The sequence below is a fragment of the Aspergillus lucknowensis genome (assembly GCF_044049455.1).
Source record: "Aspergillus lucknowensis strain CBS 449.75 chromosome Unknown BJX67scaffold_35, whole genome shotgun sequence".
NCBI classification, from domain to species: domain Eukaryota; kingdom Fungi; phylum Ascomycota; class Eurotiomycetes; order Eurotiales; family Aspergillaceae; genus Aspergillus; species Aspergillus lucknowensis.
In genome coordinates, this window is record NW_027263579.1 from 130,452 (window position 1) to 151,228 (window position 20,777).

General features: G+C 54.4%; 10 protein-coding genes across 10 annotated transcripts; 4 read left to right on the top strand and 6 right to left on the bottom strand.

Annotated features, from left to right (window-relative positions):
• Positions 1-85: 85 nt before the first annotated feature.
• Positions 86-752, bottom strand: BJX67DRAFT_190870 (F-box protein). Its single transcript, XM_071025331.1, has 2 exons — positions 278-752; positions 86-227 (listed from the first exon to the last, which is right to left on the bottom strand). The coding sequence occupies exons 1-2, from the start codon at positions 555-557 to the stop codon at positions 118-120; spliced, it is 390 nt and encodes a 129-aa protein (XP_070883978.1). The 5' UTR covers positions 558-752; the 3' UTR covers positions 86-117.
• Positions 753-1,544, top strand: BJX67DRAFT_190869 (uncharacterized protein). The gene has a single exon (XM_071025330.1). It carries the CDS (start codon positions 948-950, stop codon positions 1,449-1,451), a length of 504 nt encoding a protein of 167 aa, XP_070883979.1. The 5' UTR covers positions 753-947; the 3' UTR covers positions 1,452-1,544.
• Positions 1,545-3,956: 2,412 nt separating this feature from the next.
• BJX67DRAFT_190887 (uncharacterized protein) lies at positions 3,957-4,805 on the bottom strand. Its single transcript, XM_071025332.1, has one exon. The coding sequence runs from the start codon at positions 4,711-4,713 to the stop codon at positions 4,057-4,059; it is 657 nt and encodes a 218-aa protein (XP_070883980.1). The 5' UTR covers positions 4,714-4,805; the 3' UTR covers positions 3,957-4,056.
• A 713-nt stretch (positions 4,806-5,518) lies between these two features.
• Positions 5,519-7,329, bottom strand: BJX67DRAFT_383222 (putative oxalate decarboxylase; the record flags this gene model as incomplete). Its single annotated transcript, XM_071033413.1, has 8 exons — positions 5,519-5,658; positions 5,751-6,255; positions 6,306-6,426; positions 6,478-6,545; positions 6,602-6,773; positions 6,827-6,867; positions 6,915-6,979; positions 7,044-7,329. 8 exons carry the CDS (start codon positions 7,327-7,329, stop codon positions 5,519-5,521), a joined length of 1,398 nt encoding a protein of 465 aa, XP_070883981.1.
• A 1,547-nt stretch (positions 7,330-8,876) lies between these two features.
• Positions 8,877-9,753, bottom strand: BJX67DRAFT_359591 (uncharacterized protein). The gene has a single exon (XM_071029701.1). It carries the CDS (start codon positions 9,729-9,731, stop codon positions 9,483-9,485), a length of 249 nt encoding a protein of 82 aa, XP_070883982.1. The 5' UTR covers positions 9,732-9,753; the 3' UTR covers positions 8,877-9,482.
• A 346-nt stretch (positions 9,754-10,099) lies between these two features.
• Positions 10,100-11,420, top strand: BJX67DRAFT_383223 (F-box protein; the record flags this gene model as incomplete). The annotated part of the gene is made up of 5 exons (XM_071033414.1): positions 10,100-10,362; positions 10,416-10,452; positions 10,503-10,555; positions 10,624-10,861; positions 10,929-11,420. The coding sequence occupies 5 exons, from the start codon at positions 10,100-10,102 to the stop codon at positions 11,418-11,420; spliced, it is 1,083 nt and encodes a 360-aa protein (XP_070883983.1).
• Positions 11,421-11,996: 576 nt separating this feature from the next.
• BJX67DRAFT_383224 (uncharacterized protein) lies at positions 11,997-12,560 on the bottom strand (the record flags this gene model as incomplete). Its single annotated transcript, XM_071033415.1, has 3 exons — positions 11,997-12,061; positions 12,137-12,204; positions 12,268-12,560. 3 exons carry the CDS (start codon positions 12,558-12,560, stop codon positions 11,997-11,999), a joined length of 426 nt encoding a protein of 141 aa, XP_070883984.1.
• Positions 12,561-13,505: 945 nt separating this feature from the next.
• On the bottom strand, positions 13,506-15,635 carry BJX67DRAFT_190930 (cation:proton antiporter). Its single transcript, XM_071025333.1, has 2 exons — positions 14,414-15,635; positions 13,506-14,363 (listed from the first exon to the last, which is right to left on the bottom strand). The coding sequence occupies exons 1-2, from the start codon at positions 15,461-15,463 to the stop codon at positions 13,683-13,685; spliced, it is 1,731 nt and encodes a 576-aa protein (XP_070883985.1). The 5' UTR covers positions 15,464-15,635; the 3' UTR covers positions 13,506-13,682.
• Positions 15,636-15,777: 142 nt separating this feature from the next.
• BJX67DRAFT_373470 (uncharacterized protein) lies at positions 15,778-16,596 on the top strand (the record flags this gene model as incomplete). Its single annotated transcript, XM_071031396.1, has 3 exons — positions 15,778-15,900; positions 15,973-16,314; positions 16,354-16,596. The coding sequence occupies 3 exons, from the start codon at positions 15,778-15,780 to the stop codon at positions 16,594-16,596; spliced, it is 708 nt and encodes a 235-aa protein (XP_070883986.1).
• A 721-nt stretch (positions 16,597-17,317) lies between these two features.
• BJX67DRAFT_383226 (putative kinesin light chain) lies at positions 17,318-20,035 on the top strand (the record flags this gene model as incomplete). Its single annotated transcript, XM_071033416.1, has 2 exons — positions 17,318-18,335; positions 18,393-20,035. The coding sequence occupies 2 exons, from the start codon at positions 17,318-17,320 to the stop codon at positions 20,033-20,035; spliced, it is 2,661 nt and encodes an 886-aa protein (XP_070883987.1).
• Positions 20,036-20,777: the final 742 nt, after the last annotated feature.

Sequence of the window (20,777 nt, forward strand, 5' to 3'; positions counted from 1 at the left end):
AAATGTAACCGTCGGCATTCACCTCCAGGTACAGAAGGCGGCTCCCAAGGCTGAAGCGCAGCTTCTGCGCCGAGTAGAGCGATCCGTCCGGCTGGAACCCGAGTCTCTGCCAGTATATCACTCCTCCCAGGCCGCAAAGTCTCCCGCGACGGTGAAAAAGGCGAGAGACGCCGTAATCTTGTACACGCCAACCGGCCTGCACGCAGGCAAGTTGACTTCAATCGCGGCTAGCTCGTGTCAGTGTTCGACCCTCCCGGTGGATCTCGGATGTTCTCACAGTGGTCTTTGTAGACCATCACAGCTTTGGCGACGTCGTCTGTCCTCTCTGCGCGAGAACACTGTCGGCGAAGCCCGACAACCGATATCCACACCTGTATAAAGTCCCTCCATCCCTTGTCGACTCGCTCGCACTGTGCGAGGTCTCGTGGCTCCAGGTACTCCAGAACCATGGCCGCGCAGTCCCAGCAGAGCGATCGGAATTGGTCCGCCTTCCCTGTACGAGGTGATTTCCGCGGTGACTCTGTGTCGTCGGCACGGTGCTTTCGTTTGTGAGCCATGGGAGAGTTAGTGATCGCGATCTCAGGGCGAATTGCAGTATGCAGGAGGATTGTGTCTGGACGCTATGGGGAACAGCGGCGGAGGTTATATTTCAGCATCTGGAGAGCTGCGACAATGCCTCGCAGCTCTTTGTCTGCAGTGCCTTTGACGTCGCCAAACATAGCACTGGAGATGTTCAATACAAAAGGCCTTGTATACAGTTTCACATTCTGAAACTGTTGAAAGACCGTCACCAGCGCCCCTGACGTCATGCACTCGTTTCCCTCGTATTCACACTTCCGCGATGCGCATCCCCTCCCCCTCCCATCGGGACCTGAGCAACTCATATATGCTGCGCACCGCCCGTTCTGCTCCTTCAACGCATTCGTCCATCCATCCATCCCTCCAAAATGCTTCTGCGCCCAGTCAACCTCCCGCCCAGCCTCCTCGTCCCACCAACCCTCATACTGGGTCTCGCCCTGTACATCTCTGTCTTCCGCAAAGCGCCCATCCAAACCACAAGCCAACAACAACTGACAGACCACCACACTGACAAGGATGGCAAACCACTTGCAACCCCAACCCCATTAGCCGAAATCCTCGTCCCCACCCCCACCACGCCCCGAATCGCCGACACAAACGCGCTCTTCGGCACCGTCAGCGCCGCACTGGTGCTCCCCTACTTCGTCTCCTCGTACATGCCGATCGAGGAGAACCAGTTCCTGCACGCCTCCGTGCCCATCCGGCTGTGGATTTCGGCGATGCTGATCGGCAATCTTGTCGTGCGTGGGCGCAAGCACATGTCCCGCGAGGGTTACTGGGAGTTCCTCGCCTTGGGCGTGCTCGATGCCGTTGGCGCTGTTGCGCTGGGGGTTTATCTGGGGAGATTTGACGGGAGGGTTGGGCGAGTTTGACCCGCGGAATGGAATGGGACGGAGTGGTACGTGTGCTATCCCGGGCTGCGCTTCTAACTTGCTGAGTGCGGTGCGTGGGGTGTACGATAGGATAGGATTAGATATGTGCGATAGGTTCCTATATCGAGACTCTCCGCTCTACACTCGAGTATGCTACGCTCGAGTATGGCGTTCCCGCAGCATGCTTTTAAGGGATGACCGTAGCCAATGAATTAGGTTCAGGTTCAAACCAAATATATAGAAAGCATGGAGAGCTACGGAAAGTTGTATATCCAGGTGGGATGTCACGCAGGGTCATATAAGCTAGGACAGAGCTGGAGAGCCCGGACTGCCGTCTGGCGTGCAGCATCGTATCTGTGGTGAGGTAGATGGTCGAAAAAGGGCTTCACCGATTCGGCGCTGAATAGCTTGACTATCACCTCCCTCCCGGTTCTTCTGGCGCTCTCCTCTCTGCCAGGGGCGACACCTGCGCGTTGCCAGTCGGCATAGCGATTTCTATAGGAGCTCAGCTTATCAGTCAGCGCCGGTACAAATTTGGCATCACTAGTCGACCATCTGGGCCGTGGCCTTTGCATACCCCCGCCCCCCGGCCAGGTAACCGATAATGATCCTTGCGTCATGGTAGGCGTTCAGTGCTGCATACGGCTGTGCGTCCGGTTCTCGCGACGTGGCAAGAAACGCCCACTCCCTACCAGGGACGGTTATCGAAAAACCCCCTTATAGAATGAGCATCAGTCGATAGCCGCGAGGGATGGGATGTGAGCGACCTGTAGAACCTTGAGCCCGATCTGGCGTGGTCCCGGGGCGGAATTTTGAGAATTCGGTTTCGGCTGAGCCGGAGACTGCTGAAAACGCCACCGAGCTGATTGATCCCACGGGGGGGCGAAAGGGAGCCGGGCTCAACAATCGAGCTCTATTTCATAACGAGGGGTCCCCAGGAATAGTTCTGGGGCATGGCTGTCGTGGGGATGCCGGGCGAGTCTGAAGCCGTGTGGCCGCGCGGGGGCCGGCGCGCGGTGCTCCCGGGGGGGGGGGGCTCGCCCCTGTAGAGTCACGCGATACCGCTGGAGAGCGCGCCGCGTGTTGTTCCCGGGCACCTGCCCCCTAGAGTGTTACATGACCAGGCCACGGGTGCCCCTAACGTCCGCCAGCAAGCGCTTGCAAATACTCTCGCTGGTGCCTGGTGTCTGCTGCCGCGGCCGAGGACCGCGCCTCTAATGCCACCAACTGGCTCCCTGCGCGTGTCTTGTTTTGTGCATGCCTAAGCGCCTCTGTTCTACCAACTAGCTCCTCGCGCGCGCGGCCATACTTTAGCGTACGTTTATCCCCGCGCGCGCCCTGGTTAGAGGCACTCTTGCCCCTGCACACAGCCATGCTCAGGCGTACCCTTGCCCCGCGCCCGTGCTTCGGCGCGGCTTCGGCGCGCCGCCGAGGTGCCGCCCTCCGGCAGCCCCTTAGGACCCCCGGCATGCCGATACCGACCCTGAAGAAAACAATGCTTCTCCACCCGCCCAGAATACCGCAATAATTCCTTGGCTCCACTACAATGATTGACGCCGGCTTTATATCCTTCTCCAGGCGATGTAATGGTTTTCTTTTCAACTGGAATCCACCATTCTTCGTTCGACTGATATATCTTCCCTCTCTCGGTGCCCCGTCGCTCCCCGACACTCCCTTCTGGCTGCCTTTTGGCCATTGAGCGCGCCGCTCTTCGAGTAGGTGCCCGTTGATAGCTCTGGGGTCCCGCATCCGCCCGTTACAATCTGTACTCCGCAGCTCCCATTGGCCAAACTGCATTGGGGGGAACTCAGCAGGTCTCGTGTGCCATATGAGGTCGGAATCTGAAGTCTCTGGTCGATGCATGATACATGATAAAGACGAGGATGAAGTGACGAGGAGGCTTCCTCGGGAAGCTTCGCTTTCATGCCGTGGCCAAGCACGAAAACCCCAAAGTCCAGACGAGGCAAGCTGCTGCACATCCTCGTATTCGCATTCGCATTCACAGGTCGAAGGGGAGATCTGATGACAGCTCGCTGAGCGATCAAAGCCCCGGCCTCATCCGCATCGCAGCCTTCATCGATTCCTTTCACTCACCTCCGCCAAAAATGCGCCTCCTCTTCCCTCCCCAACGAGCTCCTCCTTGATCTCATCAAAGCATACCTCCCTTCAGAGGGCGACATCAACGCCCTCATCCAAACCACCCGCAGGCTCTACGCGCTCGGAAAGGGAGAGCTGTATCGCCATAATGCCCTCCACAACCAAAGCAACGCGATCCACGTCGCGGCCCGAACCGGAATCAAGGAGACGATTCTCTACGCCCTGGACCACGGAGAGGCAGACATCAACTCCAGGGCCACGGTCAGCAACGGCCCCTCCGCCCTTATCATCGCGAGCGCGGCAGGGCATAGTGAGATCGTACGCCTCCTCCTGGAACGGGGTGCGGACGTGAACGCGCTCAACATACGGGATGATAATACGGCGCTGAGTGCTGCCACGACGTTTGTCGTTCCGGACTACATGGGCAGAATGGGCCGGACGCCTCTCTGGTGGGCTTGTCACCGGGGACACGTGGATATCGTACGGGCGCTGCTGGCAAGGGAGGACGTCAACGTGAACATGTACAACGACCTATTCCATCAAACACCGCTCGCTGTCGCGGTGGAGGTAGGGAACACGGAGATCGTTCGGACCTTGCTCTTGGACGCGCGCGTCGATCCGAACGCGCGTCCTGAACGCCTCGAGGTACCGCTGATTCTCGCGTGGCAGCACGGGCACGAGGATATTGTGCGTCTGCTCGTCGACTGGCCCAAGGACGCACATCCAAGCAGTCAACGACGAGGGTTAGGATTCCTCTGCGGAACGCCGTGGAGTGCGGGACCAAGAGACTCGTCACCTTGCTACTGGGCCGAGGAATGGACATTGAGAAGGCTGATAATGGGGGCTGCACCCCGCTCGGGGCGGCTGCGAGCCTGGGCGACCTTGGGATGGTGCAGCTGTTGATGGCTCGTGGCGCTGATCCGTCGGTTCGACATGCGGACGGCTGGCCACCGCTCCATCGGGCGGCGTATAAGGGACATGAGGCGGTGGTGAAGGTTCTCCTGGCTGATTCTCGAGTCGACCCTGCGCTGGCGTCGAAAACATGGGGACACGCCGCCGTACTGCGCATCGTGGGAGGGGCAGATTGGAGTTCTAAAGCTCCTACTCGAGAGGCAGGACATCGACGTAAACTACCGTGGTTGGAGAGGTTTGACCGCGCTCGCATGGACAGCGGCTACCGGGAATCAGGAACAGCTGGAGGTGCTTTTGGCCGATGCCCGCATAGATGTCAATGTTCGAGAATGATAAGGAATTAACACCGCTTTGCTCTGCAGCGAGGGAGGGACATCTAAATATTGTGAAGGCGCTGCTTGCCTTTCCTGGGATTGATGTGAGTGCGGAGGCTGCGGATGGCACGACTGCATTGGGGTTCGCAGAGAAGCATGGTCATGCAGCGGTTGCGGAACTCCTGGCTGCAGCTGCTCGCAAGTGTCGTGAATAGCTGTATACATCGCTGTATCCACATATTTTCAGACAGAAGATACAGGAGCGCAGAAACGCGGGGCAATAGACATGCTAACCCTAACCCCCTTGAGGACGGCGATTTCCCGAGGCGGTCGTCCGTTCTCTTTGCGGAGCGTTGCTTTCTTAAATTACTCTCTGTGCATCTGAACAGATCGGGTACTGCCACCTGCATCAGGCTGACTCGTCTGCAGACGTCCATCCTGCCCGAGCTGAGGAAGTGGGTGAATACCTCAAAGCGGAACTCTCAACAGGTCTCCATAGAGTACTGTCCGTTACCATATTTCGAATGACCCTCTGGCTTGGCTGTCGACGCTTCTCGATACACGGTTTCAGGTTTTGATTCAGATTCCTGCGTCGTCTGGGGTGCGTTTGCGTCCCTAGATACGCTTTGGCCAGGCTACACTAGGTATAAGAGCTTGAATTAAAGCAAATTGAATTGAATTGAATAGCAAGTGACGCGAACCATCCCGCGCGGCCCTCGGAACATCGGCAACCAATCACATAGTCTACTGCGCTGAATCCGTCGAACCGGCAACCACATACTGCTTCTCTGATTTCAGATGATCCAACGCACTCTCGGGCAGTTTTAGCGTGTCGCCTACGATTTGCTTCGACGTCGACCCGAGCCATTGGCCAAGCGAGATATCTAGTTGGTTTAATGAATTAATCAGCTTTCTTCCGCGGCGAAGGGAAAGGGAAGGGTAGGTAGGGGGAAAAAAAACGGAATTAGGCACGCACCGGAGAATCGATCGGCCTGCAACACTTCCACGAACACGAGGTCCTCGTCGCCTGTGTTCTCGATGTAGTGGCTGTGCGATTTCGGGAAGTACCCCACGTCTCCCGGGTGATAGTCGAAGGTTGTTGCGGTTGAGGGGGCCTCGAGGAGAGTCGCTCGGCCTGTGCCCTTGATGAAGAAGCTCCACTCGTCGCTGGAGGGGTGCCAGTGCACTTCGCGCATGGCCCCCGGGTGCACGGTGACCACGGCGGCGGCGAAGTCGCTGGCGATGGGGAAGGTGGCCGGGTCGACGATTTTCACGGAGCCCCCCGGGACGACGTGCACGGGCTGCTCGGAGAAGTGGTACGAGTAGGCCTGGGAGCGGGGGATTGGACCGGCCGCTGTGGTGACGTTCTGCTCCTCGATATCTTCTGGTGCTGGGGTTCCGGGGAAGATGAATAGCTCTCCGTCTGGGATGTTGTCGAACGCGGAGATGGGGAGGTCGAAGTTCTTGCTCAGAACTGATTTCTTGAGTGGTGTTAGATACGTTGAAGATTGCCCAAGTCAGAGTTTCTTACCGGGTTATGGGCGAAGATCTCTGACGCCAGGAACGTGTTGTCTTCTGAGAAAGAGCCGTCGTCGAAGACGAGCAGGAACTCGACACCGACGTCGAGGGCTTGGATCGAGTGAGGCACGCCCCTGAATTGTCAGCGTACATCGTGGGAGGGGTCTTCTAGGCGAGAAGCTTACGGTGGGAAAAACCAGACGTCGCCTTCGGTTACATCGTCGATGAAGGTATTGCCGTCCTCATTGACAGCCTACATTGGTTAGCGCTGGCCATCGCGCGGGATATGCTCGAAGGTGAGCCACATACCTGGATACGACAGGAGCCATTAAGCACAAGACTCCACTCTCCAGCCAGGTGCCAATGCAGTTCACGATAGGCACCAGCCTCCAGTCTCATATCCACGCCGGCCATCTTGGTGGCATCGGGCATGACGACGATGTTCTCCTGCCGGGACCACCCAGCGCCGTCGAGACCCAATCTGGCGAGGGTTAGCACTCTCAGCTGCTTCGTACGGGGGTGGCGCTGTCCTACTTGGCTTTGCTGAGTGACATTGGCCAGTTTGCGTTGATTGTCTGAGTTGACATCAGCCTTGTTCAATGAAAAGTGGGTCTGGTCGTACCTGTCCATGGTCTGTTCCAGGTGGCGCTAGCTTGTCGCTGTTCTGACGGTCAAGCTCGCGGTTGCCTACCAAAGTGAGAGGTCAGAAAGAGGACCAGCTATCAGACATCTCATGTCGAGCGGAACCTACGTGGACCAGGGTCAGTCCCGCCCAGACTGCCTCGAATCGGCTGTGGATTGTCATTGTTTGAAAAGTCGAGATACAGCCCAAGATCTGCATCTTCCTTCTGGCCGGGGACAAGCGTATAGGGTATCTCCTCGGTCGTCTGTCCCGTCAGCTTGTTATCCGGCGAGTAGCCGAGGAGGTCTTCAGGACCCCGGAGCGGAGGATTGCCCCCATCTCGCTTGGGGAGTGCGGGTGCTCCGTGGACGGAAGGGAGGAGCGTCAGGAGGGCAAGAACCAGAGCGGACTTCATCCTGGAGAAGGGGTTTGAAGGTGATATTCTGGGAACAGAGCCTCCGGACGTGCGAGAGCACCGTCTTAAATACACGCCAGGGAGGATGAGGGGAGCCGGCCGTGTTCCCCTCTTGCTAGGCTGCTTCAACCCCTGCTCGCACGGGAACTCCGGTGAGGAGAAGTCTCCCTAGCTGTGCGCGATGCGATACTATGACCGAAGGGGTATCGATGCGGGGATCGCACTTCAGATAGTTGCTGTCCGTCTGACTCCTGGGAGATGAGATCACCGTCAGCAGGGGTAGCCATCGCTGTGAGAAAGGGGGCGGACAAAGAATAGGACCCGAAACCCCAAAAGAGCAACAGAGAAACGTCGAGAGGAGCATATAGTTATCTGAAGCGTATCTAAGCTTCAGCCAAGCAAGTCAAGACTTGGGTCGGGCATGGCTCTCCGGCGTGAGGGACCCGGAACGCTCGGCAGTAAACCCTGTCTTCATCCCCTCACGCGGGGAGGTGTGAAGCTGCAGATAATCCCTGTCGCTGCAGGTTGGCGAATGTGACGAAATGACGAGACCTGTCGACCGGACGATCTCATAGGCGGAATATCGTCGTCGAACGGTGAGTTCCCCTCACGGCTGGGATCCGCGTCCTGCATCACTCTAAAATTAGCCGCTGAGGTCTTCACGACTGCGGAGACAAAATGGTTCCACCAGGGTCAGCAAGGAAAATGCCGCAGATGCTGCATAACTGGCGTACCATTGGTCTTGGGGCTGGACGGAATGGGGCTCAATCCCAGGCGCCCAAGGTCCTGTGCATCCCAGAAGTTCGCCACAGATTTTCCACCTGCAGTCGGGACAGGTTTCCATTTCCGCCGAGCGGCGGACTCGCTACGGAGAACGGGAATGGCCTGTCACCGAGGGAATAAGTGTCATGGCCAGGGCACAGTCCACTCTAGGCAACCCCATTTCTCCCAAGCCACAACGGGCTGGCTGACTGCCAGGGTCAAGCTTACAGCTCCCTGCATGCGGCTGCATTACCAAGCAGCAGAGGAGATGCGTGCATGGAGGCTCCTCTCTCATCCCCTTACGCAACCATTGAAATTGTCAAACCAGGCACCGTAATCACGGATTCGATAAGGCGCAGGGTCTGGAGCCCGGTCGCAGAGCACCAATCCAAGAAATCCCCTGCTAGATCCGCCTCTGCAATAGGAAAGATGTCGAGTATGAATGTTTGGAGGTGCGGAATCTCTGTGAATTGGAACCTCGGAGCTCCAGCGCCTGCGGACCTTTTGCACATCCCAGTGATGGGGAAAGGAGGCCTTACCAGTGGTCAACGAGCTCTGGACCATTGAGGCAGAGGCATAACCGTCGCAGGGCTCGAAACGGCTCGTACAACCGTCCATATCCAACAGGTCCTGCAAAATCGCGAGGTCCGTAGGTCAAGCCCCCGGAAGTACGGAGGAAAAACTCTCTGGAGAGGTGGCGTATGGGCGGCGACTGCGTCCACGGAGAAGCTCCCGATGCTTACATCCAAGACACGCACCGCTGTAAGCAATAGAGCCGGTGGATTGTGGCCACGGTCGTGGCAGCCTATTAGATCTAGTGGCCTGCTATAATCACCGTTGGGCGTGTTGGCAAAGACACGAGCCCACGTTCCGATGGTCGCCGGGAGCTCCGCATCAGAAGCCCGATATAAAAGGCTCCTTGCAGCGAGACAAGGTCCAACGGCCAGTGCTCCCCACGCCCTCATCGCAAGGGATTCATAGCTCGGCAGGTCCAGCCTCGCAGGAGAAACCACTTCGTCACACCCAGAAGCCAAGTCCACTGATACATCAGGTCCGTGAACACAACACTCCTTAATCAGGGGAATCGGGGAAGAGCCGTCAGCAGGAGGCGGAAGTCATGGCCCTCGCACAGAGCGGTGGCGTATTCCTTCGAAATGCGCATGACTGCCTTGTCGGTGTCGATGCCTAAGCATCAATGGCGAGACGGGTGGTCACGCCCCACACAAGCTCCGTGACGAGCGCAGCAATGCGGGGACTTGTAGAAATTCCGTCGAGTGCAACCAGGTCGGCTTTTGCGGCGGAGATAAAGTTATGCCCTGTGGAGCAGACATGAGCTATCGAGCACTGCATCGTTGAGTGCCCTGCAGGTGAGCCGGAGGCTCTTGAAAGACTCACGGGGGAGGGCATTGAAGATTGTACCGGCGCATCCCCAGGCGCGAAACATTGAAGTCAACGGCGTCTTGGTCTTCATCACTCAAGATCCAGTTTCCGGCGCTGGTTCCGGTGGTGGTTCTCAGGATGGTTCTCTCGCGGAGTCGAGACAGACATTTCTTCATCTGGGGCATCTCATATCTCAGCCAGCCTATAATCCAGACAGCCATTGTCCAGGCAACGCTCGTCTCTAAATCCCTTGTACTCATGTTCGCCTCCAGAACATCCAGCGTCGGAAGACACGTAGTCCCGTGACCGCAATAACCCTAAGATCCCCCGCCGACCGCATCTTCGTCTCCTTTTCCCACTTCCGAGGGAACCGCGGGAAGCTTCAAGACTGGCGGTCAGGCCAAGGAGAAACTGGGGCGCGAGGGCCGTTTGATTCGCTCCCAGAAGGCGATCTCGAAGGAAGCGACTGAACTGGCCCCGAACGATGTGGATCGCAGGATGCCCTGATTGGGCCACGAGCTTGCGATGCATCTCCAGCTGTTGATCTTCTCCCCGAGGCCCTGAATTTTTGTCTCGAGTCTGAATTGAGGTTTGAATCTCGACATTTCCATTCACCTCGGTCGCAAGCATGGCGTTCGACTGCTACTGCGCCATTTGCGGCGTGGGTTTCTCGGGAATGCGCGTTGGATCCCCGTCAGATGCGACGCCCGACCGACGACGACGATGCGTGGAGAGGATCGCACGATCGCTGGAGGGAACGACTACGGTCGACGCAGATGAAGACGAGCCGATTTACACTTACGATCCGCGTCTTGTCGACAGCGACAATGTCGCGTGGACCTCCCAGCTACACTGCCTGGGAATGCACGACGATGCCACTGGGAAGAGCAGGTAGTTAGATGAGCTCGCTATGGAGAATCGAGCACGCGCCTAACCTCGTCCAGGGCGTTTATCTCTGGACCAGGATACTACGCGGATGCTGTACGCCTCTCCATACCTGTTGAGACGAGCCATAACTAACCAGCAACCAGGGCGAGCTGGCCGTCAAGATCGGTCAACCTTCGAAAAGAACATACTTCAACTGGTTCGGATAGCCCACTACCACCCCACGAAAAGAAACTCGTATTAATGTCGCATCACTGCCGGCTGAAGCTACGGCTTTGGGACGGACGAGGTACCGGGCCCAGTGATGCCGTTCCACTGGTGCTGTTTCGAGATCCTCCTGCGCACGCTGACGGGGACGACGGAGCCCCGTAACGTCAACCTGGAGGCCCTGTACGATGCGATGAGCAGCCTGTGCAACTGGTCGGGATCAGCATTGCGACTGCCCTACGGCGAGGACGTCCTGCGTGCGCAGGGCAAGTACTGGCAGTGTCTTCCTGGAGCTGAGGTCGGTCTGCTCATCCATCCATCTATCCCTCTGCATATCTCAACCATCTAACGGCCAGACCATCCAGTACTCCGTAAGCCACCCAGGGACAAGCATCAAAGACGCCATCCAGACACACATCCAAACAAACCAGAACCTCCGCATCCCCCCCGTAGACATAGACATAACCATCGGAAACCGCCACCCAACAAACCCCTTCGGCACCCTCCCCACCGAACTCATCCACCACATCTGCTCGCTCCTCCCAGGCGACTCCCTGAAATCACTCATCCAGGCCTCCCTCTTCATCCACCTCGTCACCCGAGACAACGCCTTCTGGAAACGCTTCATCGAGTCCGACATCCCCTGGCTCGACGAGGCCGACACTCATGCGCTGCGCACCTCCTCCTCCTCACCCCCGACCGACCTGAACTACCAGCTCGTGCACCAGTGGCTGGACGCAGCCACGACCCCGACATACGGGATGGCAGACCCGGTCTTCATGGGCGCTGCGAATCGGAGGCGCATCTGGGGCGTCTGTGAGGAGTTGTCGAGGAGCTACCGTGCGCTGTGCAAGTGAATAAGACACCTCTGCCCTCTGCTTCTTGCAGTAAGCTCTGCATTCCTCCTGCTCTATCTCCCGGTGTCTCGGTGTCTCGGGTCTCGGCGCCACAGTGGCAGCATTTAATTCTCTGCCCGGCAGAGAAGGCCGGACCACCTTCAGGGGCTTGAGGGGCTGAGAGGGCACGGCTCCACTTCGAGTTGTGATACTCTGTTGGTGGCTCATGGTGCTCTATTGCTTGGACTGCAACCCAAGTTAACCCGAGCCGTCGGACTTCGCGATTGATACACCCCTACACATCCTGCAGTTCATGTCTTGGATTTTAATAATAATATTCTCACAACTAAATTCAGATTCAAAAGTAGTTATTCTTAGAATGGTTATTGTTATGGGGTGTTCCAAGGTTCATTGCAGACTTGTCTAGATACATGTATTACTTTAAATATAGCTTATTTTAGAGCAATAAACTTAGATAAATAGAACGTTCCAACAGAGATGGGCCCACCAAGGTGCAGAGCGCAGAGCGAGATTGCCCAAACAATGCGATGAGCAGCCTGTGCAATAATACGTCCTGAAAATATAAAATCAAACGTGCTAAGCTGCTTGTCTTCCATCGATATGAACAATAAGTGCCCCGTTGCCACCCGCAGCATTGGCACCTGAATAAGAGTCAGTCAGATACGCAACTGCCAGCGGGCTCCTACAAGAAACGGGATCTTCATTGGAGAACTTACCACCAACATATCCCTCGACTGTCCCGCAGCCGTTAATAATCGTCTGCGCAGCCCAGGCAACATCACGACTGTATCAAATCAATCGATTAGAACATCAAGCAACTTCCTGGGAGGGTGGTCTAATCGCATACCAAAGCGAGCTTCCACCCCCAGGGCCAATGTTGGTCCCGGTAACCGACCCATGGTCCAAGTGGCAGAAGACTTGTGTCTCGTGGGGTATGACACAGTCCTCGGTGCCCCTCGCTAAGAGAAGGTCGACGCACTGCTGGGCCTCTCCAATAGGAACATAGTTATAACTAGGGGTACTGCAGGTGAACTCAAAACGCTTCTGGAGGGGGTTGGCAGGGGATGTTGCGGGGGCTGCGAGGGAGGTTCCCGTGAGGGTAAGGAGGGAGACGAGGGTGAAGAATGAGGCGGATATCATTTTTCTTTGAGTGGATTGAACTTGAACTTGAGTTGAACTTGGTAGAGCTGCTTGGGGTTTGTTGGGTATTATTATTGTTGTGATGATGAGAGTGAATTGATGGATGTTGTGACCCCTTTATATCTTTCCCGGTGGCATACTCCGAGTAGAATTGGCCTCGACTCCGCGGGCAGGCGAGAAGAAGGCAGTGTTGGGAGGACCCTGCCCCTCAGGGACGATGTAGTTACGCCGCACCCAACCACAGCACATGCAGAACATCCAGCTAATATTGCCGGAACTACTTTCTCCACATCAAACACAATCAATCATGCCTCAGGAAGTATTTTTGGGTCTCACACCCTGCAGATCAATGCTCTTCTGGGCTTTAAACATGACACCGTCCAAGCTTTTGGACCCGTCGCCAAGGTAAGGCCGGCAGCATGACACCCAACCACAATCACGGACTTGTAACCATGCTTGGCGTGGAGGCAAAGCAGCTCGCCGAGCTTCCAGCATTGCGATTATTGCGCGACGGCAAGGATGTCCTGCGTGCGCAGGGCAAGTACGGTACTGGCAGTGTCTTCCTGGAGCTGAGGTTAATCTGCCCATCCGTTCTCCTGCATATCTCAACCGTCTAACGGCCGGCCGGCCTGGCACCTGTTATATTCTCTGCCGGTTAGAGAAGGCCAGGGCACCTTCAGGGGTTGAAGAGCTGAGAGAGAACCGAAGTTTCGAGCTGTGATACTCTGTTGGTGGCTCGAGGCGCTCCATCGCTCGGACTGTGAAGTGAAGTTAGTTCGAGCCGTTGGACTTTACTAGTATAAATTTATTAGAAAATAAAGACACATGATTGATATCCCCCACGCATCCTGTGGTTCATGCCCTCAATCTTCATCTTCTCTTTACAACCAAGTTTAGATTCGACGCAGGTATTCTGCTTCTGCATTACTCTCTCATATTCTTAGAATGGTTATTGTCATGGAATTTTGTCACGAAAGGGATAGGCAACGAGCAGTATCGGGCATTCATTGCCGACTCGTCTAGATACATGCATTGCTCTGAATACAGCTCATATTAGAGCAATAAACTCAGACAAATGGGATTCCAGAAGGCGATCCGGTTAGTAACAGCGATACCAGACGGTCAAATGCCCCAAACAACCAGCGGATCGGGTCCACCAGTATTGGCACGCTTCAACTGCAATGACTTGACCCGCTTCACAAGCGTTCCAACGGAGATTGGCCCCACCAACGTGCAGAGCGAGATCGCACAAACAACGATCAAATACGTTTCCGATGACCCTTCAGAAGTCTCGCCGAAAATTCCGTTCGACTCAGCAAGCGACGCAATTAGGTAGCCGATCTCGCCTCTGGCAACCATCGCGAGAGAGAGAATCGAAGCGGGGTAGAGCGACTTTGGCTTTGGGGGGAGGGAGACGGAGACTGGCCGTTCGTGTCTCTGGATCGGGGTTGCAGATTTTGAAGGCGTATCGGTTCCCACTCTATTGCCCGATTCGGGGGATTCAGAGTGCCTCGCTTCCGCGGTTGTATGATCCTCTCGGGCCGGACCACTCTCTTGTGCACTTTTGCGGGCCTTCTCGCTAACGGATCTAGATGGCCGGCGCCAGATACAGGATGTCGCATATGATAATCGCGCACCGAGAACCCGGACGAAGGTAGTGAGGCTAGAAAGAGGAGAAAACCGAACGAGCCACAATCCTGTACACATCTTCGCAAACGCCATCAAGATAGCATAGACGAATCCACGCCACACGATGCTTCCCTCGAACATTTCTGTGATCGGGATGGCGAAACCGATTGAAGCCTTACATGTTAGCCCGCGTTTTCTAGCAAAAAAAAAAAAGCCTTGCTTACAAAGAACATAGGGATCAATATCCGATTGACAGGCCCATGATAATAGTGCTCGTAGATGAATGTGCCGGTAATAGCCTCATGGGTTTGGCTGGATTGAGATGATCCGCGAGCTGCAGAGTCGGGGTTGGCAGTTTGCTCTGACTCAATTCCCTGGGCCAAGGATCGGTCCGGGTCCGGCTGCGATGGAGCATTGTTTGACCTCGGTGTGCTGTGTACCAGGCTATCGAACCACGAGCTTATAACGCCTGCCAGGTACGCAGCAAAAAGACTGGAAGTCCCCGCATACGTCGCCCCAGCGACCAACCCGACAAGCAAGCCAGTGTACCCAAGAAACGCAAATTGCGGAGTGCGGGCGAACTGTGGTAGCCTGCCCTTCGACTCGAGGATCCTGAGTAGAATTGGACGCGCTACAAATCTACACACCACGACTACACCAACGCCGAATCCGAGGGAGACAAAGAGCGGTCGGATAACAGTCCCAGCGCTGAATGAGTCCTCGCCTCTGCCAAGGTTCGAGATGATCTGGACCATCACGAGTCCGACAACATCGTCCAGCATCGCGGCACTAGTCGTGACCGTCCCCAGGCGCGTCGAGATGAGCTCGGTACTCGACAGAATAGTGAACGTAGTCCCCAAACTGGTCGCGCTAAGAGATGCGCCAGCAGCGAATGCCTGCAGAGGGGTGGCGGAAACTAGTTCCATGAGGATAAACGACAGAGCTATCGGGACGCCGATGCCGGTGAAAGCGACTGCAAGCGAGAGGTACATATTCACTCTTAGCGAGGCGACGGAAGTCGAAAGTCCGCCCTCGTACACGAGCATGATGAGGCCCAGGTAACCGAGCTGCTGGACTACGGTTTCCATATCACGATCCAGCCATTTCGCCCCGGGGGTACCCCAGAGGATACCGATGAAGAGCTGGCCGATGAGACCACAGTAGAGAAGCTTGTCGAGGCAGGTGTTGACCAGGTTCAGTACCAACAGCAGTCCTGTTTGGTTCAAGATGGTCGATATCGACGGCTCATGGTAGGCGAACGCAGATTCTGCCATTCTAATCGTTCCTGGGGCTATATGTGCGGCAATAGCTGTCTGGGGGGTGTGGATTTCAAGGCGAAGACGACCACAGACTCCATCAGAGACGAACCGAGCGTGCAGGTGTAACTAAAGAACGGGATTTCGGCAGCTTGAAGCAAGGATTGAAGCTTTGTGGAATGAAGACAGAAGAATTGATGGGAGAGAGAGGAAGATGAGGAAGAGAAAGACAGAGCAGCGAAAACGCGAGACACACGTGACGTCACCCGACTGGGCGAAATTCGAGGCTGGAGAGCTTCGACTCTGTCCATCTTTGGCATGTATCTTTTGAGATGTCGGAAGATATACAACTTCAAATCCTTTCAGATCTCCACCTGGAGTCTCCAGCTGCCTATGATATCTTTAACATCAACCCCAAGACCCTGTTTTTGGCATTGCTCGGCGACATTGGCTACGTTACGGATGAGGGGTTTTTCCCTTCCTTCGCAGGCAGCTGGCGATCTTCCGGGTTGTCTTTCTGGTTCTAGGAAATCACGAAGCCTACCATAGCAATTGGGCGGAGACAAAGCCTAGCGTGGAGACGGTTCAAACACGACATCAGTGAGGCTTCTCGGAGAGGTGAGGCGCTTGGAAAACTTGTTCTGCTCGACCAAACGCGCTACAATATCTCCCCAACACTCACCATTCTCGGCTGCACATTATTCTCATGTATCATTGAAGAACAAAAGGAGAGCGTTAGCTTTGGTCTGAACGATTTTTACCATATTCGCGATTGGTCGATTGAAGCCCACCGAGAAGCACATTTCGCGGATCTTTCCTGGTTGAATAAGGAAATTGACTCGATTTCGAGCTTGGAGCCTGGCCGAAAAGTCATTATCTTCACTCATTATTGTCCTTCGACGCGTGAGGAAGTCGTCGATCCTAAACATAGCAACAGCAAGCTTTCGTCTGGGTTCATGACAAACCTATCAAATGAGCATTGTTGGCAAAGCGAAATCGTCACACTCTGGGCATTCGGACACACCCGTTTCAACTGTGATTTCCGAGACTTGGTGACAGGGAAAAGAGTGATAGCAAACCAGAGAGGCTATTACTTCTCTCAGTCTACGGGCTGTGATCCTGAAAGGGTTGTCGAACTTGAAGATATCTAAAGGCGATTATTCAGTCCTTGGGCAACTTCAACCTGACAGCAGATTGGACAGAAAACAAGCCATTGAACTTACATAATCTGAGCCATCTCTGTGAATCTTGCGTGACTTCGAGGACCCGTCGTTACAAGGTCACGGCGGAGGTCCTCGAGAATTGAATACCTTGTTGGATCACCTAATTTGAGGGCGTGATAAAGCTGTTTATACCCCCTTCTCAGACGCCACCCTTAAAGAAATCGGGACAATCCAACAGACTGTCGAAGCGCCGACCCTCAAAGACGCAGATGAATTAGGCTTAGCGCCAACAAGTCGCACAGGCCACTGCCACGGCACCAGCCAGAGCCTTTGTTTTGGCCTGGCTGGACTTCGTACCACACTTGCACACTTGCGGAGCAGCTGCCTGAGGCATGATACCGTTCCCCAGGGCGTCTCTATATACTAGGTCTAATATAAATACAGACCAAAAGCTGGGGTATGACCTGATTAAGATATTGTTATAGTCTTACCAACCTGATGCCAGCCTCGTCGCTGCCCCTCATGCGCGGCTATTGCAGCGCTGTGGTTGGTGAGTATAGGCATGAGGCTGTGAAGACAGAAATGCCTCAGCTCTCCCAAGGGGTCGACTCTGATTCCCATCCATCCTCAGATACCGACTTTGGGCCAGTTGAATCTGGTTGAAAATCTACCCTAAACGTTTCGACAACCTGTACTGCTCTTAGCTGAAATGCGCCCTAGAAACCGCAACGGCTTTGCCATCGCGATCATCTGCGCCCTTCCTCTCGAGGCTGACGCCGTCGAAGCCCTTTTCGATGAAACGTACGATCGGCTGGGAAGATTCTACGGCAAGCAGCAACGTGACATGAACGCATATATAAATGGACGGATTGGCAAGCACGATGTCGTCCTGTGCTACTTGCCGGGAACAGGCAAAGGAAGTGCAGCAAGTGTTGCCTCCAGCCTGACGTCCAGCTACCCAGGCATCGAGCTTGCTTTGGTGGTTGGTATCTGTGGAGGCGCACCGCCACCACCAAAATATCAAGAGATATTTCTTGGTGATGTGATCATCAGTGATTCAGTAGTCGAATATGACTTTGGCAAACAATACGACGGCGGTTTTCAACGGAAAACGGGCGTCAAAGACACTCTCGGCAGGCCTGGTCGAGAAATCCGCGCTCTTCTAAATGGGCTCCGCGCCGAGAATGCCCGCATTGAACTGCAGGATCAGACGCAACGAAATCTTCGGACTCTCCAGCAAAAAGGCGCGAAGTGGCATCGTCCAGAGGTCAGAGATAACCTTTTTGATGCCTTATACCTCCACAAGCACCATAGTTGTGATCCACGTGTTGGGTGCTCTTGTTTGGAAAGTGATTCCCCCGACGACATTTGCGAGGCGGCCTTAGGGCAGAACTGCGATGACCTTGAATGCAACAAAGCCGAACCAGTCCGATACCGAGAGCCGTCAGAAGCTATCCAGACCTCTATATATATTGGAACAGTCGCTTCTGCCGACAGGGTGATGAAATCTGGCCAGCACCGTGACGAAATCGTCCGAAAGGAGAAAGTGATTGGTTTTGAAATGGAAGGCGCAGGGGTGTGGGACAATGTTCCATGTATTGTTATCAAGGGCGTGTGTACTTACGCCGACAGTCACATGAGCACGTTGTGGCAGCCATATGCAGCAGCAACTGGGGCCTCGGCAGCAAAGGCTTTCTTGGACTACTGGATGCCTGTGAACCACGAAGGTCAGAGAACTGCTTAGTATGAGCGTGGTGATATCGAAAGACTTATATTTCTGATAGATGCGAGCAAAACTCGCCACCTGCTGATCCCCTTCGAGAGAAATAGCCATCTTGTGGGCCGCCATGACGAAATCCGAAAGCTAGAGGATTTGATATCCATATCCGGTGCAAAAGTCGCCATTACTGGACTCGGGGGAGTTGGGAAGACACAAGTAGCTCTGGAGTTTGCGTACCGCATGCGAGACACAGAGCCCGAATGCTCAATCTTTTGGGTCCCTTGCACCAGCTACGAGGCTGTCGAGCAGGCATGTATGGCCATTGCACAGATAGTAGGCCTCGAGGATGTGAAGCCAGCAGAGGCAACAACACGTGTCAAGACTTACTTCAGCCAAAGTGACGAAAAGTGGCTTCTGATATTTGATAATGCAGATGATACGGATATGTGGATCAATGGTAGTGATAATACTCCACCATTGAAGGACTTGCTTACCGTCAATAACCACGGCCATGTCATCTTTACGACCCGCAATCGAGAGTTAGCTGTGGACTTAACGTCGCCTTGCGTGATACAGATTCGCGAACTGGACGAAAAGACTGGCATCGAGTTTCTGGAAAGATCTCTACTTCGCACGAACCTGCTTCACGATCAAAATACGGCGATTGCTCTGCTTGAGCAGCTTACTTTTCTTCCATTAGCCATCAGCCAGGCCATTGCGTATATCAACAAGAAAGATATAACGTTGTCTGATTACCTGATACTTTTAGAGGAGCAGGAGGCAGACGTTGTGGAGCTCCTTAGCAAGGATTTTGGCTCCAATGGACGCTACAAGGATATCCAGAATCCAATAGTCAAGACATGGCTAATCTCATTCAATCAGATTCGGAAGGTGAATCAACTTGCAGCTGAATACCTGTCACTTATGGCTTGTGTCAATTCACGCACGATCCCGCCGGCCTTTCTTCCACAGCCAGGATCCAAACTGGAGATGACTGATGCCCTTGGGCTTCTTAGTGCCTACTCCTTCATTACTATCCAACCTACGAGTCGCTCTATCTCCCTTCACCCCTTGGTATATCTGGCAGCTCGAAACTGGATGAGGAAGGAGCAGCGATTTTCCCTATATATTGCAAAAGCAGCAGAACAAATGGATGAGATTTTCCCTTCGCATGATCATGCCAATCGACAGATTTGGAGGGAATATCTACCCCACGCCCTGTCATTATTGAGTGAACCTGCATTCCGCAAACAACAAGGGCAGTATACTTACCTTGTACAAAGGGTGGCAAGCTGCTTGTACAGCGATGGGAGGTATAATGAAGCGGAAAATATATTGGTGCAGGTGTTGGAGACCCGGAAACAGGTGCTAGGGCCAGAGCGTCCTCAGACTCTAACCAGCATGAACAACCTGGCCCATACATGGAAATCACTCGGAAAAGTCCAGGAAGCCTTGAGTTTGATGGACGAATGTGCAAAGCTCAGCAACAAAGTCTTAGGTGCAGATCATCCTGACACCAAGTCTTCCTTCAATGCCGTTAGGGACTGGGAAGAGGCACAGAACCGCTCATCAGCACAACTGACGTGCCAGAATCCTCCTGCACGGCCTATGCGTATTCGTCAATCGTCCCATTCGATCGATTTGGACTCAAAACCGGTCAGAGGGAAAAAGTGGCTAGCTTTCTGGAAGAATTTACAGAGACGATGACCTGCCTTATACTCTACTGTACTTAACTATAGCGACGGTAATACATCAAGGCCCGTCCAAATCTTCTGCCAGTCAAAGGCCCTCCTTATATTCAACTCAACTCAATTTAAGATCATACCTGTGATGAACGACCGCTAATGAAATAGGTTCATATTCTACAGAATAGAAAGCTTGAAGAACTACGAAAGTTTGTGCGAACACAACCGACTATATACAGTGGAGATGCCATACGGGGACATCTCATCGACGATGGCCTGTGACAGCCCGTCTAAAGAAGGGGCGACACCTTATCCTAAATCGTCATATAGCCAATATGAGCTTCCCTACGCGAGTCAATAGTGGCAGTGAAGTTAATGTTTTAGACTTACCACAAGCTATCCTCCCCTATTTCGTTATGTCTTGCCAATAGTTCCCCCTACCAGACTATCACTGAAGCTGCCCTGGCCCACCACAGTTCAGCGAGCATGCTAAACAATGCCTAACCTATCTTGCCTCCCTCCCAAACTACAAGCTACCACAACGCCTAGATTGATTTCGCGGGCTGGATATTCTACGACACTTCGAGAATGAAGGGAATCGCCGTTGACGGCGGGTGGGCGGAGTATATGGTTGTGTAGGCGTTATCCAGCCAATGCTTTACCCCAGCCATGCCATGCTACTGACGGAGGAGCTGTACCCAGTGACGCACGATTTCTCGCGAAGCTTCCCGACGACATGCAGTTCAGCGTTGTCGTGCGGCTCA